Raw genomic sequence first — 13789 nt, forward strand, 5'->3', positions numbered from 1 at the left:
CTGGTTGCAAGTAGCCCGCAGCTGACTGCCATTTTGCTCAGTGACCACTCAAAGTTACGACCGCCCTGGAAAAAGGGACATATGTCTGGCTCACCCACTTAACGACCATCCCTGCAGTCTTGTGATCAGAATTCGGATGCCTGACCGCGGGCACGCACATATGACGGCTCTGCACTGTCCAGGGGTGTCACGTGATCCCCCTTTGCGACCTTCCAGGGGAAGTCAGACTCACTTAACGACCGTGAAGTTCATGGAACAATTGCAGTGGTTCGCTTAATGACCGGGACGAAAAGGTTGTAAAATCGGAGGTGAACTCATTTACCAACCGCCTCGCTTAGCAATGGATATTCTGGCGTGAGTTGTGGTCGTAAACCGAGGACTGCCTGTGACTGGCTTTTGCCCAGCCAAGTTTAATTTAAAGGACTTCCGGGGTCTGTATACATATGTATAGTTCTACTCTGAGCGACTTCTTGAGAGTTTATATTTGATATTAAGTTAAAGGTGTACAGTTTTCTGAGTATTTATGGGTTTCCTTCGAGAGCAGCTGCTTTGTGAGTTGATTCCTGGAAAAAGCGAGGCGGGTTCCCGACGGATGGACGGGACGGGGCTGCGACGGCTCTTGCTTATCCTGATTAAAAAGTTGCTCTGCTTTCACCAACAAGCCAGCATTTATTTGCCAGCTTTGATTTTTTCACTAAACAAGCTGCACGGGGGGGGGGGGAGGGAAATGCAAGTCAGCTGGGGGGATGGGAGAAGCACTCTGCGCGTCCTCAGAGACGTAGCTGCCGTTTTGCCTAACTCAGGGCTTCTCAGGGCTTGGTGACTTTGAGATGGGTGGACGCCTGCCTCGGTCAGGCGGTTGGACTAGAAGACCTTCAGGGTCCCTTGCAGCCCTCGGATTCTACGATTCTGTGAAATGCGTTCAAGGGCCAGAATTCCCCAGGCAGCATGCCAGCTGGGGAATTCTGGGAGCTGAAGCCCACCGACGCCGTCTGGGGAATTCTGGGAGCTGAAGCCCACCGACACCGGCTGGGGAATTCTGAGAGCTGAAGCCCACCGACGCCGGCTGGGGAATTCTGGGAGCTGACGCCCACCGACGCCGGCTGGGGAATTCTGAGAGCTGAAGTCCACCCATCTTAAAGTTGTTGCCAAGGCGTCGGAAACCAGCCGGAGCCTGTAAAGCAGCCCTTCACACTTAGGCAGTGTTTTTCTGACAGCTCACCCCCTATTCCTGCCCCCCCCAGCGGCCTGGAAGGTCCCTCCCTGTCTCTGGCCAGCAAGCAGCCGGAAAAGGCCGCTGCCTCCGCCACGCCCATCACGTGCCCCTTCTGCTGCCAAGCCAAGCAAGCCGGGACCGGCGGGCAGGATGCGCAGCTGGGCCCCCCAACGTCTCCCCAGCAGAGGGAGGGACCGGTGGGGTCTGGGCACTGAATCGCCCCCTCGGTCACCTTCCTCTGCAGAAGCGGCTCTTCAGGCCTGCGGCCTGTCGAGTGCTCTACCTGTGGGACTTCCGCTTCTCTGCAGCCGCCACGATGTCCCCGGGCAGGCTCAGCTGCTCTCCGCAGGATCAGTTGCCGGGTCAAGAGACTGGGCGCCTCCTGCCCTTTTAGGCTGGGGGGGCAAGGGAGGGGGCCAAATGCCGTCCGTGGGGCAGCTGAGCTGAACCCGCCAGAAGCCGGCCTGGGTGAAGAGTGGGAGGCCCAAATCCACCGGGACCTTGGCCAGGGACCTCGGCCAGATGTGGGGACTTCAACTCCCAGAATTCCTCTCTGCTCAGCTGGCAGGAGACAAGGCCCAGCAAAGCAGCAAAGCCTCGAAGACAGCCGGAGTGTGTGTGTGTCTCCCATCTACAGACCCCCCCCACCATGGTTGAAGGGCCCAGGCACCCCGATCTCCCCCAAAGCAGCAAACGCACCAGGACGCCGATGCTCAGAATTGCCAGGGACCCCAGCACATCTGGGGGGTGCCAGCAAGAGAAGCTGGCAAAGGGGGGGTCTGCATATTGGGACGGGGTCTGGGGGGTCCTCTGGCCTCCCCTTAGGGTTGAAGGTGCGTGTGCCAGACAACCCCCCCCTCCACATTTCACAGAGCTGTGGCCCTGGCAATGGGGACTTGATTAAGGCCCCCACCGCCAGCAGAAGGCAGAGTTTGACCCCCCCTCCCACGCACATCTGGAGAGTCAGCAACTCTCTGGGAGGGGGCAAGCGCGGACGGCCGCCCCAGAGGGAGGAGCAGCGGCCGGAGGAGGCGAAGGGCCGTCTGCCCAACTCCACTGGGTCAATCCAGGGCCGGCTGGACGGGGGCCTCCCGAGAGCCAGGGGTGAGTTAGGGTCTCTTTGGAGGGTGAGGGGGCATCAGGTGGCCCTGGGGCCCCGGCTCACCCAAGATTGGGGGTCTGGGGAGCAAAAATTGGTGCTGCGATTGGCACCACCAAAAAGCCAATGGGGGGGTGACTATCTCCCCTCCAAATCTTTGTCCCTCGTTGGGCTGAATTTTGCACAACATGAAGACACTCACAGCTCGGTATGTCTGTGTGTGTGTGTGCGTGTGTGTGTGTGTGTGTAAGAAGAATCTCCTCCCCACCCCCACCCCTTCCTTCTCTTCCTTGGGGAATCCCCGGCAGTTGGGGGGGCCACCATTTCCCTCCCCCCAAGGCCCCCTTATCGGGACCCAGGCCCTGTTCCCACGACCGTTTTTAACCAGGGGAGCCCAGAGGCTGGGTTGGGGTCAATTGGGGAGGGGGGGGTTCTGTGCCTGGCGGGAGAGCCAACCCCGACGGCAGAGTCATTCAAGGGTTTGGGGGTTGTGCGAACACAGCCGAGAGACGGAAACACACAACTCACTTATTAGCTTTGCTTTTGCTTTAGAGCAGAATTCGAACTGAGGGAATCAAGCAGCTGTCCCCCCCCCCTGCAATTTCTCCCACCCTACTTCCAGCGGCCCCCTCCAGGGCAAAGGGATTCCTGGGCCTGCGCAAGAGAAAGGGACCCAATTTCCCCCAGGAAGAGGATTGGTGGGGGCTGGGTTCTCGGGAAGAGCAGAAAAATGGGGCCGTCTGAGTGACCCCTGGGTTCCCCCCACTCCCCATCAAGGTAAACCAGCTTGAGCAATGCGGTGTTGCAAAACAAAGTAAACAATTTTTGTGCACGTGGCACCGAGCTTGAAGCTGGATCGGGGTGGGAAAAGCACACTTTGCCCCCCCCACCACAACTCCACTGGCCAATGGGCCTTTAACAAACTGTCAGTCAGGCAGATGTTCACCTGGTGGAGCCCTCTCCTTCCCACCCAAGAGACAGATTTCAATACAAAAACACCTAAGCCTCCCAAAAGGCTGTAATCCTTCTGCCACACAACCCCGGTTGAGGGTGTGTAACTTTTCTTCCTGGGCAGGAAGAAGACCCCCCCCCCCGCCCCATAGCTGGTACCTGAGATTGTAGGGCAGGTGGCTGAAAGCCAGCCAGTCTACCCCAGTTAACCATTGGATGAGGAAAAAGCCCAGGTTGGCGGTCTGCCCACTTGGATGCTGAGGGAGCTAATTCTGGCCCTGCTGGCCGGGGCACCACTAGGAGATCACAAAGCTCTGGGCTGGATCGGGAGGTAAGGGAGGGGGCAAGAAGGAAGCTCTCTGGAGGTTTGAAGGAGGCTTTAGACCAGGGGTCTTCAACCTTTGCAATGTTAAGACTGGTGGACTTCAACTCCCAGAATTCCCCAGCCAGCCATGCAACTTTAAGTGGTGGACTTCAACTCCCAGAATCCCCCAGCCAGCATACTCATTGTGGCCCTGCTTACTCTCTTATAATCCCTCCCTCTCCAATCTCTCCGCTTTAAGGGATAGGTGAAAAAAAACAGGCATGGCTGGCTGAGGAATTCTGGGAGTTGAAGTCCACCAGTCTTAAAGGGGCCAAGGATGGACACCCCTCCTTCAGAAACCAGCTAAGAGAGATTTTTGGGAAATAGCCCCCCCCACACACACACACGCCCGCCTACTACACAGGGCCCAACCTCATGACCGGGAGGACACCCGCCTGCACGAGCCGATTAACACCCCCCCCATGCCCGGTGCTGATAAGGGGGCTGCACCAGGCACGTCTCCTGCAGGGCCGAGGGGAGGCAGGGTGTGCCCTGATAACCGCCTGGCGCTGGTGGAGCCCTCAAGAATTTCTGCCTGCCTCTCTCAACAGGCAGGGCTGCTGGGGACCCACCGGGGACGATGGCTTTTTGGACAGCCCGCCTGCAGCGAGTGGTAAGGCTGGGAAGCCCCCGACAGCCGGCCCGCCTAAAGACTCCCCACCCCCGCTGCCTTTTATTCCTGGAACGACATCCCTGCAAGGTAAGACAGGACTGCTCTTCCCCACTCGATTCCAGATCAGGCAGAAACCCGGGCAGAGGTCCTACACCATCTACCGCAACACGGCCGAGGACGATGGGGACCGTGACCCGGGGGGGCTTCAGATCAAGATGGAGGAAGCCGACGGGCCGTCCAGCAGCCCAAAGGATGGGTCCCCCCCTCCCGGGCCAACCCGGTGGAAGACGGGGGTGTACCTGGCTCTGGTGGGCCTTCTCCTGCTCATCGTAGGTGAGGAAGGGGGTCCAGTCTGCCCCCCCCCACCAGCCTGCTTTTCTCCCCCCCCCGGCTTGGAGAGATTTGCCCCCTTGCTCAGGGTCGTGCCCCCATCACTTCCAGCAGGGTTAGACCAATGAGATGGTCTTGAGTCCTCAATACTGGGTGGGGGTCCTAAACGGCCCCTCTATTTTTCCCGGGGACTGCCATCTTGGGGGGGGTCTTCTCCAAGCCCCAGTGGAGAGGATGGCCGGCACGGTTGGCATCAGAAACCCCCCCACCCCCGCCAGACTTAAATCCCGGCAACTCAGCCAGCCGGCCCTTTGCCCCCCCCCGCAGGGTTCCTCCTGGGGTACGTCTCTTCCCGGAGGGGGGGCTCCTGCGCGGCCTGTGGAGACTTCCTGCCCATGATCAACGAGGACGGCCCCTACCGCCCGGCCCAGGACCCCCGGGGGCCGCCCCCCCTCTACTGGAGCGACCTGAGGGAGATGTTCCAGAAGTATCTCCAGGAGGAGAAGATCGAGGGGACCATCCGGTGAGCCCCCCCCTCCGCGGGAGGGGCCCCCAGGGACGAGGACGGGCTGGGGGTTCAACAGGCATCTGAGGGGGGCACCCTGGGGGGGCAAGCAAGTGAGAGGGGGGCCCTCTTAGAATTCGTCACTTTTAAGCCCCCCCCCATATTTGTCCCATCTCTGCAACAGGAGCTCCCAGCTGGAAGAGTGGGGTGTCTGTGTGTGTGTGTGTGTGTGTGTGTGTGTGCGCTTGGGGTGGGGTGTCACATGCAAAGCTCTCAGGAGCAAAGGGGAGGACCCCCTCCCAAGTGAGGAAGGGTCGTTGTTGTTGTTTTTACTCACCATATGGATGTATTTTTTTATAGCTGCTTTTTTTCTTTTTTCTTGTTTCTGTTATTATTCTATTATTCTACTTTTGCTTTGTTTAAATTTCCTTTTTATGGTTGTGAGTCATCTAGAGTGGCCCCATGGTGAGATAGGCGACATATAAATTTAATTATATATATTTATACATTCATATATATATGTGTGTGTGTAATGTATAATAATAATAATAATAATAATAATAATAATAATAATAATAATAATAATAAATAATAAATAATAATAATAATAATAATAATAATAATAATAATAATAATAATAATAATAATAATAATAATAATAACTACCTCGGTAGGTATTATTATTATTTACCTACCGAGGTAGGTAAAATGAGGACCCAGATTGTTGGGGGCAATTAAGCTGACTTTGTAATAATGCTGCTGGGGGGGCGAAAGCCCTAATAAGCAGGCATAGACATAGAATGAAGGCTACTGCTAAGCACATTGGTTTGTGCTTTAGATTGTAAGCCGCCCTGAGTCTTCGGAGAGGGGCGGCATATAAATGGGATTAAAATTTTAAAAAATAATAATAATAATAATTAATATAATGCACCAGATTGTGAATCGAATGGAAGATTAAACCATCCTCATCTCTCTCCTCCCCGGCAGAAAAATGAGTGAGGGTCCCCACCCTCCCGGCTCCCCTCGCCTGGAGGCCCTTTCCAGCCACGTCCTGGAGGCCTTCACCTCCTTTGGCCTGGACCACAGCTGGACCGATAGCCACTACGTGAGGCTGCAGCTCCCCGACCGGTCAGTACGGCTGTTCCTGGGGGCTATGGGGGGGGGCTGGGGTGGGGGGGAGCAGGGTCTGCTGGGCCTTTTAACCCCCCCACCCCTGTCGCCCCCTTTTCTCAGGAGGCGGCCCAACTTTCTCCGGTGGGTGGACGCCAGCGGGGCTGTGACGGAGGAGCTGCAGCTGGAAGACCCAGAGGTTTACTGCCCCTACAGCGCCTCTGGCACCGTCGCGGTAATTAATGCTCTGCTTGAGTGAATTTTGCCCCGCTTTACGGCCTTTTTTGGCCACGGTTGATTAAGTGAATCTGGCTTCCCCATTGTTTGTCAGAAGGCCGCAAAAGCGGATCGCGTGACACCCCCCCCCCCCGCCACCCTGGACACTGCGACCGTCATAAATACGAGTCGGTTGCCAACGTCCGAATTTTGATCGCGTGGCCACGTGGATGCGGCCACGGTCGTTAAGTGTGGGAAAACAGTCCCAAGTCTGTTTTTTCCAGTGCCCTTGTAACTTTGAACGGTCACTAAATGAATTGTTGTAAGTCGAGGACTTACCTGTAGCCGCCCATCCCTGAGTGAAAAATACAAAAGAGAGATGAAGGTAGACTTCACCAGGGCTGGAAGCTCTTCGGGAGAGGTAGCAAGAAAACCCGTAGTCCAGAAGGGCCCAGGAGGGGACTGGGGGTTTTGCCCCATCTCTTCCCTCAGGTGGGGAATTCCCCTCCCCCCCAATCTGAAGGGTCCCCCCTCCCCCTCTGAGCCCCTTTCCCCCCTCCCCATCCTCAGGGCGGCCTCGTCTTTGCCAACTACGGGCGCAGGGAGGACTTTGCGTTGCTGGAGCAGCGGGGGCTGAGTCCGCGGGGGCACCTGGTCATCACCCGCGTGGGGAAAATCAGCTACGCCGAGAAGGTGAGCCGGGGGCACCCCAACACCGTAGACCCCCCCACTCCTCCCGGGCAGAAAGATTCTGCCAATGGCTCGTGGGCATCCCTGCCAGGTGATGGGGGGCAGGTGGGGCTTCTGGACCCCGCAGGTGCAGACGGGGAAGGACAGGGGGCCCCTTTGCAATGGGGGGGGAATGTCCAAAGCTCCATCCCTGGGGAAAGGGGAGAGAAAGGGGGTCCGGTTGGGAAGGGGCTGGGGGGGCTTTGAGGATTGGTGTGGGGGGGGGTCATGAAAGGCAAAAGGCCACCCTGAACGCTTCCTCCCCCCAGGTGGCAAACGCAGAGGCTAGCCAGGCGAAGGGGATCCTCATTTACCCGGACCCCCAGGACATTCCTCAAGACCCCCGCAAACTGGGCCTTTTCCCTAACATCAGCATTTATGGACATGTGAGTAGTTTTTTCGGGGGGGGGAGGGTGTGTGTCAGAAGCAGCTGTTGAACCCTAACCCCCCCCCCCCGTTCTCCAGTTTGCATTCTCCTACCTGCCGGGGCCATCCTGATGCACTGGGGGCCGCCGAGCAGGCGGTGGCAGCAGAGAGCTCCCAGGTAGACTGCCTTGGCCCCTGGAGGCTCCGGATGGCTTTCCCAGCTCAGGGTGCCCCTTTTTTCTTTCCCCCTTGCAGGTTCATATGGGGGCTGGAGACCCTTACAGCCCCGGCTTCCCGTCCTTCAATCACACCCAGTTTCCCCCCATAAAGTCCTCGGGGCTGCCCTCAATCCCGGCTCACCCCATCAGTGCCGCCGTGGCCGCCCGCCTGCTCCGGTGTGTAGCTGGGGGGGAGGGAGGGAGGGAGGGCTGAGTGGGAGGATGGGTGGAACCAGGTGGGGCTGTGCCCGCCTTCAGACGCGGCATCCACACGTTCGTGTCTGATTCCCCTGCAGGCAGCTGACCGGCCCCCCAGCCCCCCAGGCCTGGAGGGGCCGCCTTCCGGAGGTCCCCTACCTGCTCGGCCCCGGGGACCCCAACTCCCGCCTGCAGCTCGGGGTGCACAACGTCCGGCAGTCGGTCATGATTAACAATGTTTTCGGCTGCATCGAGGGCAAATTTGAACCCGGTACCGCTGGCAGGGAGTTCGGGCGAGGCAAGGAAGAGAGACGAGGGTCTCTGCAAAGGGAGACTGGTCCAGGAATCTCTCGCGATCCTGTGCTTTGTATCCTTTGAATCTGCTAGATCACTACCTGATTGTGGGGGCCCAGCGGGATTCCCTGGGGCCCGGAGCCGCCCGGTCCGGAGTGGGCACAGCCATTTTGCTGGAACTGGCCCGGACTTTTGTTGCCATGGTGCAGAACGGTAAGCCGATGATGGAGGCGTGTGTATGTGTGTGTGTGTTTCTGTGTGTCTCTTCATAGGACCCCTAGTGCAAACATTCCCTGAAATACAGGGAGTCCTTGACTTACGACCGAGCCCGGGCTTTCTGTTGCTAAGTGAGAAACTTAAGTGAGTTTTGCTCCATTTTACGACCTTTCTTCTCATGGTCATTAAGTGAATCATGGCAGTTGTTAAGCGGGTCACATGGTTGTTAAGTGAATCTGGCTCCCTCCTTGACTTTGCTGGTCACAAGGTCACAAAAGGGGATCACATAACACCAGGACACCGTGCGACTGTCATAAATACGAGTCGGTCGCCAAGTGTTTGAGTTTTGATCACGGGATCCCCAGCACACCGCCATAGTCGCAAGTGTGAAAAACGGTCCCGAGTCCCTTTTTTTTCAGCGCTGCTCTGACTTCAGAGGGTCCCTCCGTGAATTGTCGTAAGTTGAGGACTTGCCTGTAAAATGCGAGGGGGCTGCTTTGAAAGGCCCCCTTTTGCGCCACAGCAGCCGTTGGGGGCCCCTTGGCAGCGGCGGGGTGGGGGCTGTTGTGAGTTCGAGAGAAGCCTGACTGGGAGCGATGCAGATCACTCAGTGTCCTACACTGCAGGGTTCCAACTGCGGAGGAGCTTGCTCTTTGTGAGCTGGGATGCCGGCGACTTTGGCAGCGTGGGGTCCACCGAGTGGCTGGAGGCAAGTGGGGCTGGGCAGGCCGTGGGCAGCCCGGCAGGGAGGCGTGCTGGCGAGGGGCGGGAAATGGTGGCAACTCCCCCTTCCTCTGGGTTTGCCAAAGAGGGGGGCATGGGGAACCCACCAATCCAACGTGCCCCCCAAACCCTCCCCTGTCCACGTCAGCCGCCCACGAAACGGACCCCTTGATCAGGGGGCCTCAGGAACGGGAGCAAGGGGGTCTCTGAGCAGCGAAGGCCCCCCCATTTCTAACCCCCCCCTTTTAAAAACCGCATCCGGTCTCCGCAGGGCTACCTCACCATGCTGCACCTCAAGGCCGCTGCGTACATCAGTCTGGACAATGCGGTGCTGGGTGAGTGGGGAGGGGGAGGCAGGCAGCCCCCCCCAGACTGAGTGCCGCCCAAGGGGGGGGTCTGCGGAAAGGAAGGCCCATCCCGCCGGCCTCCAAGCCTGCTAAGAGGGTGAAGACCCCAACCGCCACTATGAAAAACCAGAAAGACGTGGGTGGGAGAGATGAAAAAAAGAAGCAGGAAGACGGCTGGGGAGGCCGAAAGATTTGGCGATGAGGACTAGAACCTTGGGCCTGGGTCTCTTCGCAGGAGATGACAGATTGCTGGCCAAGGCCAGCCCTGCCCTGATCAGCCTCATCGAGAGCGTCATTAAGCAGGTGAGGGGACAGGTGGGGGAGGAAAGAAGGGGAGGGGTCTTCGTGAGGGCGGCTCTCCACAACCCCCCACACCCCCGGCCTCTTCCCTGCAGGTGGACAGCCCCAATCGCAGCGGCCAAAGCATCTTTGCGCAGATGACCGAGCAGGGCCGGCGCTGGGAAAATGAGGGGTAAGAAGGATTGACACCCTGACTTTAAACTCCCCCCCCCCAATTCCACCCCCTTGGTCCCCCTCCCATCAGGGCTGAGCTCTGGAGTTAGCCATAAGGCTAAAAATTGGGCAATAATCAAAGGGAAAAAAATCAGTAGCTTAATCAGCCCTGAGAACTTATTAAAGTGGGCGTGGACTTCAATTTCCCAGAATTCCCCAGCCAAGTCCACCCATCTTTACGTGTTCGCGGTTGGGGAAAACTGGGCTAAAGAAATCCCGCCGGTTTCTATGGGCTCAAAATCTCCTGAAATGCCATTACTGGAATCCCCCCCCCCCCAATTTCTTCTCCCTCCCCCTGAGCCTGGTGGGTTTCTCTCCCTTCTCAGCCTCCGGCCCCTCCCCATGGACAGCAGTGCCTTCGCCTTCACCTCCTTTGGGGGGGTCCCGGCCGTGGAGTTTTCCTTTGCAGAGGTGAGGTGCCCGGCCCCTTCCCCGAAATGGGGGTAGGGGGTGGGGGAGGACCCTGAGGACCCCACTCTGCCCGTGCAAGACTGAAACACAGGGCGTCCTCAACTTACGGCCACAGCTGAGTCCAAAATTTCTGCTGCGAACCAAGACGGTTGTTAAGTGAGTTTTGCCAAATTTGACCACCGTTTTTGCCACGGTTGTTAAGCAAATCACCGCAGCTGTTAAGTTCGTTAAGCGAATCTGGATTTTGCTGGTCAGAAGGTGGCAAAAGGGGATCGCCTGACCCCACCTGGGACACTGTGACCGTCATAAATATGAGTCAGCTGAAAAGCGTCTGCAACGGTTGTAAGGGTGAAGAACGGTCATAAGTCCCTTTTTTCAGTCCCGTTGTAACTTCCAACGGTCACTACTTTCAACTCCGGAAGTTTTTAAGAAGAGACTGGACAGGCATTTGTTTGAAATGGTAGTTTCCTGCCTGAACAGGGGGTTGGACTAGATGACCTCCAAGGTCCCTTCAACTTTATTATTATTATTATAGAATAGAATAGAATAGAATAGAATAGAATAGAATAGAATAGAATAGAATAGAATAGAATAGGGCTGGAAGGGACCTTGGAGGTCTTCTAGTCCAGCCCCCTGCTCAAGCAGGAGGACCCATACATCTCTGTTATTGTTGTTGTTGTTATTGAAATAGTTACTACTACTACTGATACTATTATTATTATTACTATTACCACTATTACTATTATTATTACTGATGCTATTACTACTGCTACTACTACTATTGTTACTACTGCTATTATTGTAGTTGTTGTTATTATTATTAAATGAACTGCTGTAAGTTGAGGATGAGCTGTAAATGGAGAGTGTTGGGGCTCCTGCCCAGAGCAGCGGTCAGCCTCCTCCCTGCTATTCTGGAGGGGGCACACTGCGTGGCCCTGGACCCCTGGCCCTGTCTCCCTTTGGGGCTGCGGCCCCCCCAGACTCACAGGTTTTGCCCTGTCCCCCCGCAGGACTCGCGCCCGTACCCCTTCCTCAACACCATGCTGGACACCTACGACCACCTCAACCGGGCCCTCCAGGGGCGCCTGCCCGCCGTGGCCAAGTCCGTGGCCGAGGTGGTGGGCCACCTGCTGATCAAGCTGAGCCACGACCACCTGCTGCCCCTGGACTACTGGTGCTACGGAGACGTCCTCCTGCAGGAGATCGCCCACTTCAACCAGTACAACACGCTTCTGAAGGTGGGGGGCCTGGCCCTCCCCCCTCCCCCCTCTCCCCCTCCGCAAAAGAGGCACGCGGCCCTCGCGTTTATTCCTTCGGATCCAGCTTTTATTATTTTCATAAATAGTGCAAGGCGCTAAACTTGCCCGATACAGACAATCCTCGACTTACAATCAAATGGAGCCTGCCCATCACTGAAGCAGAACTAGAACTCACTGTCTCCTAGTGACTGGCCAAGCACACCTAGCTGGCTTTTCATGCCTAAGGCGGGACTAGAACTCACCGTCTCCTGGTGATTGTCCCAAAGTCACCCAGCCAGCTTTCGTGCCTAACTAGAACTCACCGTCTCCTGGTTCCTAGCCTGGTAGCTTCATCTCTAGATACTTTGGCGTTTGGGGAGCATTTTCTGCAAAACCTTACCTAACGGTGCTCCCCAAAGCGCAGTGTCCTTGTGCATTGAGCACTATCAGTCTGCGCATCTGAAAATTTTGGAGGGGGGTGAAATGTCTCCAATTTCTTACCCCTCCCATATTGCACAGTAGCCCCAAATCAGAGAGAGTCTAGTACCCCCTTTTCAAATAATTTGATTTTTAGCATCCGTCCTCCAAGGGAAAACAGCTACTCTGCCTGAGTGTATTTCTTATAGCTTCCAGCAGGGGGCGCACAGGTGAGAAACACGCCAGCTAACCTGTTAGCGCCACCTGCCAGGTAATGCTGCTGGGCCTCTCTCCTGGGGGGGCCTTCCCCCCCTACCGTTCTGCAACCTACTCCGGCTTCAGCCCTCTCCCTCGGTATTTTTTCCTCGCCCAGAGTCGGGGTCTCACCCTGCAGTGGATGTATTCGGCACGGGGCGATTATGTGCGGGCTGCCGAGAAGCTGCGCAAGGACATCTACACCTCGGAGGAGCACAACGAGAGGCTTCTGCGCATGTTCAATGTCCGCATAATGCGGGTGAGTCCACCCATCTTAAAGCTGCAAACTCAGGAAAGACTGAGTTTCAGAGGCGGCTGCCTTCTTAAGCGGGACTGAGTTTCAGAGGTGGCTGAATTCCTAAGTGGCAGCAGCTGCTTTCACTGGCCCAGAATAACACTTGTTAGGCAGAAAAGGAGCCCGCAGCCCTCTATCCTGATCCTGGAAGATCATGGAGCATCAGCCCCGGGGGTGTACGGATGAAAGGACCCCGACTCCCTCAGCCTGGCAGTGGCCCTTTGGGGTCCCCAACTCCCCCCACCAGGCCAAAGGATGCCTCCCTTTGCTTCCCCTCCTGCAGGTGGAGTTCTACTTCCTCTCCCAATACGTGGCGGTGACCGAGACTCCCTTCCGGCACATCCTCCACGGCCGGGGACCCCACACCCTCAGGGCCCTCCTGGAGCACGTCAGCCTCCTGCGGGACGCCCCGGAAAAGTTTGACGAAGTTCTCTTCCGCCGGCAACTCGCCCTTGTCACCTGGACGCTGCAGGGGGCCGCCAACGCACTCAGCGGGGACGTGTGGAACATCGACAACAATTTCTGAGCCGGGACACAAATCGGGGCCTCAGCCAAGGGCCCGGGGCCCCTAACGTTAGCGCCGGTGTTTCGAGTCCCTGAGATGCTGCCCTAGACTCAGTCCGCCTTTGGTTACCCCCCAAAAAAGTGCTTGCAAAGGGTGTTGCACTTTTTTGCAAGCACAGGTGTGTGAACACACACACACACACACACACACACATAGGGGGTTTGTTTCATCCCCCCCCCAAGCTTTTCTCTTTCCTTCGTTCCTTCCCTCTTTTTCCTCCTGATTCTTAATTTATCAGTGACAGCGTTCACTATGAATTATGGGAATATTGCTATGCAATAGACTAGCAAGGCCACCCCCGGGTTAATTGCACGCTCCCCCCCCATGGAATGGCAGCCCCCCCTCCTTTGCACACAACCCCCCCCATGGGATTTATCAGCAGCAAGGTCTGCTATAAATGGAATTGATTTATTGCTATGTAATAAGACGGGAATGCTGCCTCCTTCCCTTCCTTCTTTCCTCCTTGGATACTCGGTCAGCGGCTGCAAATTGGAATTGCAATTGCAAGATTGGAATAAAAAAGGCTGACTGGCTGTTTTTGGAGACTCATGAAGGCCTGGTGGGTGGATAGCAGCAGCTGTGTTCATGGCAAATAATTCC

The 13789-nt window shown here is 56.6% G+C and overlaps 1 protein-coding gene across 3 annotated transcripts; it reads left to right on the plus strand.

Moving 5' to 3' along the window:
* Positions 1–4103: 4103 nt before the first annotated feature.
* TFR2 (transferrin receptor 2) lies at positions 4104–13726 on the plus strand. Of its 3 annotated transcripts, XM_083376856.1 has the most exons (18): positions 4104–4243; positions 4366–4576; positions 4901–5096; positions 6066–6206; positions 6312–6423; positions 6975–7097; positions 7403–7519; positions 7755–7894; positions 8014–8186; positions 8303–8422; positions 9052–9134; positions 9420–9483; positions 9731–9798; positions 9891–9967; positions 10335–10419; positions 11430–11657; positions 12448–12588; positions 12908–13726. In XM_083376856.1, the coding sequence occupies exons 1-18, from the start codon at positions 4211–4213 to the stop codon at positions 13148–13150; spliced, it is 2355 nt and encodes a 784-aa protein (XP_083232982.1). In that variant the 5' UTR covers positions 4104–4210; the 3' UTR covers positions 13151–13726. The 3 variants fall into 3 exon arrangements, with proteins under 3 accessions (XP_083232982.1, XP_083232983.1, XP_083232984.1); XM_083376857.1 differs by lacking the exon at positions 4366–4576 and having other exon boundaries at positions 4209–4330; XM_083376858.1 differs by lacking the exons at positions 4104–4243; positions 4901–5096 and having other exon boundaries at positions 4476–4576.
* Positions 13727–13789: the final 63 nt, after the last annotated feature.

The sequence above is a fragment of the Vipera ursinii genome (assembly GCF_947247035.1).
Source record: "Vipera ursinii genome assembly, chromosome: Z".
NCBI lineage: Eukaryota > Metazoa > Chordata > Lepidosauria > Squamata > Viperidae > Vipera > Vipera ursinii.